The sequence below is a fragment of the Gigantopelta aegis genome, chromosome 5 (assembly GCF_016097555.1).
Source record: "Gigantopelta aegis isolate Gae_Host chromosome 5, Gae_host_genome, whole genome shotgun sequence".
NCBI lineage: Eukaryota > Metazoa > Mollusca > Gastropoda > Neomphalida > Peltospiridae > Gigantopelta > Gigantopelta aegis.
The window spans coordinates 13786012-13791867 of NC_054703.1; the positions used below are offsets into that span (position 1 = coordinate 13786012).

Sequence of the window (5856 nt, forward strand, 5' to 3'; positions counted from 1 at the left end):
GAGAGAGAGAGAGAGAGAGAGAGAGAGAGAGAGAGAGAGAGCAAGTGGGGGAGAGCAAGAGGGAGAGAGACACACACAGGCATAGAGAGAGAGAGAGAGAGAGAGAGAGAGAGAGAGAGAGAGAGAGAGAGAGAGAGAGAGAGAGAGAGAGAGAGAGAGAGAGAGAGAGAGAGAGGGAGCAAAGGGGGAGGGGAGAGTGCATTTAATGTACATTAGTGGACATTCATACATTTCCTCGATTCTCCAGTGTGTGTATGTGTGTGTCTATGTGTGTGTGAGAGAGAGTGTGCGTGAGTGTCTGTGTCTCTGTGTCTTTTGAAGGAACATTTGAAGATATATATGCACGAAAGAAACACTAACCTGTGCTATATATTTCCAGGTGACTTCATTAACAAAACCATTCAGGCGCTGCAGAACTGTAAGTGTTTGTCTCTGTACTAATTGGGGCGAGACGTAGGCCAGTGGTAAAGCGCTCGCTCGATCGGCCTGGGATCGACCCCCGTCGGTAGGGCCCATTAGGCTATTTCTCGTTCCAGCCAGTGTACCACGACTGGTACGTCTGTGGGATGGTGCATATAAACGATCCCTTGCTGCTAATCGAAAAGAGTAGCCCACGAAGTGGCGAAAGCGGATTTCCTCTCTCAATATCTGTGTGGTCCTTAACCATATGTCTGACGCCATATAACCCTAAATACAATGTGTTGAATCCGTCGTTAAATAAAACATTTCTTTCTTTTTTTCGCACTCCGGCTACACGTTGAGGTCTGATATAACCCATACAATGATGTAATACTAATATTAGCGCTATGTCATGTCTATACCAATCGATAACACAGACGTAGTTACCATTTAATAAAACTACAAATTGATAAAATTAATACAAAAATAATTAACTAACCAAGCATCGCTGTAATTTTGTCATTTCCAAAAATGTTAGAGAGGATCTCGATATTTAGTAACTTCGCCAGAAACTTGACACTTGTAACTAGGTCTGCAATGTCACCTGTGACGACCAAGACGCCACCAAGCAACGTTTGTGACGTCATTGTTTTGTTGACGTCATCGCCCCAGAAACATACTGACAAGATCACTACTCCAGGCTCAAACCCATTAGAGCGTATACACGTGGGCTGAGCCCGTGCTTATAAAACTTAAAGTCTAGACTTTAACGTAATGCTATTTGAATGGCGTTGCCATGACGTTAAAGTCTGGACTTTATTAAAGTCTAGGCTTTAAGGTTTATAAGCACGGGACCAGGTGAAAATTAAAGTTAAAGTTTGTTTAATCACACCACTAGAGCACATTGATTTATTCATAATCAGCTATTTGATTTCAAACATTTAGTAATTTTGACGTATAGTCTTAAACAGGAAACCCGCTAAATGTTTACATTAGCACCAAGAGATATTTTATAAAGTTTGTGTTGTTTAACGACACCACTAGAGTACATTCCTTTATTCATCATCGGCTATTCGATTTCAAACATTTAGTAATTTTAATATATAATCTTAGAGGAAACCGGCTACATTTTTCCATTACCAGCAAGGGATCGTTTATATACGCCATCCCACATACATGATAGCACATACCACAACCTTTGATACACCAGTCGTCGTGCACTGGCTGAAACCAGAAATGGCCCAATGAGCCCACCGACGCGGATCGACCCCAGAGCGACCGCACATCAGACAAGCGCTTTACCACTGGAATACGTTCTGCCTGTGTTGGGCAAAAACAAACATTCGCGTCTATTAAGTAATTTTGTAATGTCATCTTCCATCAAAAAGGAAGGAAATATTTTAATTAACGACGCACTCAACACATTTTATTTACGGTTATATGGCGTCGGACATATGGTTAAGGACCACACAGATACTAAGAGAGTAAACCCGTTGTCGCCACTTCATTAGCAATTAGCAGCAACGGATCTTTTATATGCACCATCTCACAGACAGTATAGTACATACCACGGTCTTTGATGTACCAGTCGTGGTGCACTGGCTGGAGCGAGAAGTAGCCCAATGAACCCACGGACGGGGATCGATCCCAAACCGACCGGGGATCGATCCCAAACCGACCGGGCATCAAGCGAGCGCTGTATTACTGGTTTATGTTTCGCCCTCTTTCATCAGAACGTAACGCTGATAAAACGTCGCACAGTTTCAGACGCGTACGACCCTCGGCTTCGGACTCGATCATTCAATAGGCGTTAGACGGCAGCTGTGCCCTTAGCCCGCGTGTCCCATAGCCCTCCACTGTTTATATTATATGTTGTTGGGGATAACACCAAAGTTGAAGATGCCAGCTATACATTTTATCAATGGGACATGGGTATATTATCACAATACAATGCTTAGCATATGGTGCATATAAAAGATCCATTGGTACTACTAATGGAAACATGTAGCGGGTTTCCTCTCTAAGACTATGTAAGAATTATCAAATGTTTGACATCAGATAGCCGATTATTAAACGAAAACATACTGCGCGGTCGGTTTGGGTTCGATCCTCGTCAGTGGGCCCATTGGGTTATTTTTCGCTCCATCCAGTGCACCACGACTGATATATCAAAGGCCGTGGTATGTGTTATCCTGGCTGTGGGATGGTGCATACAAAAGACCCCTTGCTGCAAATCGAAAGAAAAGAGTAGCCCACGAAGTGGCGACAGCGGGTTTCCTCCCTCAATATCTTTGTGGTCCTTAACCATATGTCTGACGCCATATAACTGAAAATAAAATGTGTTGAGTGCGTCGTTAAATAAACCATTTCCTTCCTTCCTTCGTATCGATAAACTGTATAGCTTGAATTCTGAACATTGAGTAACTTTGTATATAACTTACCTGAAATCAGCAGTGATTAATTGTGTGTATTAATAATGTAGCTGGGATCCTCAACGTCGACGTGGGCTCGCTGTCGTCGTTCTTCCACTGTATGACCAACTGCATGGGCGGCAACATCCTCCAAAACGTGAACCGCATCTTCTTCTGTCAAAGCACCTGCATGAAGGGACCGTCACACACACTTAGTCTAGTCGGTACGTCACGATTAGGCCCTAGCTGGAAACGGCGATTGTGGCCCTTTAAATATGTTAATGCATTATAGTTATTGTCATGCTTATATCTGTTTTCTTTTACTTCTTCTCTTGTTTGGTGGTGGTGGAGGTGTTGGTTGTACCATCACGCAATCTTGTTTGTGTTTCTAGTTTTGTAGCAAACCTGATGTCTAATTATCGAACACTTTATTGCATCTTTTCTCTGTTTCTTCATTCTCTCTCTCTCTCTCTCTCTCTCTCTCTCTCTCTCTCTCTCTCTCTCTCTCTCTCTCTCTCTCTCTCTCTCTCTCTCTCTCTCTCTCTCTCTCTCTCTCAGGGGGCCGGACGTACATCCGTAGTAAAGCGGTCGCTTGATGCGCGGTCAGTCTAAGATCGATCCCCCATCAGTGGGACCAATGACTGGTACATCAAAGTTCGTGGTGTGTGCTATCCTGTCTGGGATGGTGTACATAAAATATCCCTTGTTAGTGATGGAAAAATGTAGCGGGTTTCCTCTCAAAGATATATATGTCAAAATTACCGAATGTATGACATCCAATAGCCGATGACCAATAAATCAATGTGCTCTAGTGGTGTCGATAAACAAACCAACTTTGTTATATTACTTCCATGAGGTGTATGTATTATGGATAATTTGTGCCTAACCCATTGGTTATTTTTAAACAAAAATAAAATATGTTTCAAACAACCCAATTAAGGTCCAAGCACGCTGCCATAGGCACACACACCTCTCGTCTTTCTGAGCTGCCTGACCAGGACAGTAAGTTAGTGTGTAGTTGTTAATAAAATAGAAGTCTTACCAGCCTTATGTCCGATGGCTTAAAGGGACATTCCTGAGTTTGCTGCAATTTTTTAAGATGTTTTCGACTAACAGAGATTTTTTAACGAGTGTAATTACATATCAAATATATTTTTCTGCAAAAAATATTAGGGGCTGTATATTAAACGTGTTTCTGATCGTTCTAATATTTGTACTAGGTTAAATTTCATTTTATTTTCTAATGAAATTATTTGAAGACAAATTCCATTTTGGGCTTCTTACAAACATTGAGATGACCAGAAACACATTGAATATACAGACACTGATATTCTAAACAAGAAAATGTAGTTAATATGCAAGTCTAATCGTAGAACTATTTTATTAGTCGGAAACATCTTACAATGCAGCAAACTCAGGAATGTCCCTTTAAGAGAAACATCTTACAATGCAGCAAACTCAGGAATGTCCCTTTAAAACATCTTACAATGCAGCAAACTCAGGAATGTCCCTTTAAGAGAAACATCTTACAATGCAGCAAACTCAGGAATGTCCCTTTAAAACATCTTACAATGCAGCAAACTCAGGAATGTCCCTTTAACCATTTCGCTACTGAGGCCGGTCCTATAAATAATTTTAAAATGCCTTTTAAAAATGCGTTTATACTTGTGTTTGCGTAGATATATTGTCTTGTTAAAGGTTAAGTTTATAATAAATTTATGGTCTAGATCTATTTTAGTGTATAGTTTGTATTCCCAATAACGATTAAAAGGTTTTATTCCTAAGTTGCTTTCACGTCAGCGCTGTATGGCATTGTTTTCCAAAAATACCTACGTTTCATATTTAAAACACACACATAAGTCAGCAGATCAAACAAATTACGTCAATATTCAAGAATAAAAATCATTCGAACTATATCAGTAATCACGAGTTAACTATTGGTCTTTTTAAATTTTACACAGTACTATTATTGTATTATGTTTTCATCATCATCGTCATCATCATCATCATCATCATCACATATCATCATCATCATTATCATTATCATCAACATCAACAACAACATCATCCTCAATACCATCATCATCATCACCATCATCATTTCCATCATCATCAACAACAACATCAGCAGCAGCAGCACAATTACTCTCATCATCACTATCATCATCAGCATCATCATCATCAACATGATCATCATTTTTACCATCATCAACATCATGTTCATTATCATCACAATCACCATCACAATCATCATCATCATCATTTTCACCATTATCAACATTATGTTTTGTCTCCATCATCATCATATCTTCAACATCAACATCAGCACCATCATCATCGTCATAATTTTCACCATCATCAACATCATGTTCTGTTTCCATACTCTTCGTCGATGCAACTTTTGTCACTGTTGTGATTTCTTTATTCCAGGGAGATGAACACTGTACGTCGGAGTAAAACATTGCAGTTTACCGAAATAAATAGTTCTCCCTTCCAAGTGTGTTAGTTCAACAGGTTTGTAATTTGTGAGACATGCTTAGAAGCGTGAGCGGTCGCTCTTTTGTATTTCTGTACTGGGGTGTCGTTAAACATTAATTAATTAATTTATGATTGTTTTGCTCCTCGTGTTAGTTGAAGGTAATATGACAGACGACGATGGCACCAGTCAAATTGTTCGCGAGCACTCGGTCACCTGAACGGGCATCTGGGCCAGGTACGCGTTCAGGAAACCAGTCGAACAGTATGCGAGCGCTCACTCTATTGACACCACTGTTATTTGGGGCATATGTTAACAGTGGCGTATCTAGGGGAAGAGTCAAAGAAGCCCATGTGTCCCCTAAATATATTCCAAGTGCCTCCTTTGTCTAGCTTAAAAAAAACATTAAAAAAAAAAAATAATAATTGTGTTGCCCTTTTGACGAGTTGGTTCGTGTGCACCCCTCTCCCAATGTCCTGGATCCGCCCCTGGTTAAAGCCGTTGACTCTACCCATTAGGCAGTGTAAACTAGATTCAGCAACACGTGACTGACCATCATCTGTCGGACCT

General features: G+C 40.5%; 1 protein-coding gene across 2 annotated transcripts in view; it reads left to right on the top strand.

Annotated features, from left to right (window-relative positions):
* The window catches only part of LOC121372874, a 15465-nt gene extending 10161 nt beyond the window's left edge, over positions 1–5304 (top strand). The window contains exons 5-7 of one of the 2 annotated variants that reach the window (XM_041499316.1): positions 380–418; positions 2882–3034; positions 5241–5304. In XM_041499316.1, coding sequence (XP_041355250.1) covers positions 380–418; positions 2882–3034; positions 5241–5248 — 200 coding nt within the window. In that variant the 3' untranslated portion in view covers positions 5249–5304. The remainder of the gene's footprint in view (positions 1–379; positions 419–2881; positions 3035–5240) is intronic. The other variant, XM_041499318.1, reaches the window with a different exon arrangement.
* Positions 5305–5856: the final 552 nt, after the last annotated feature.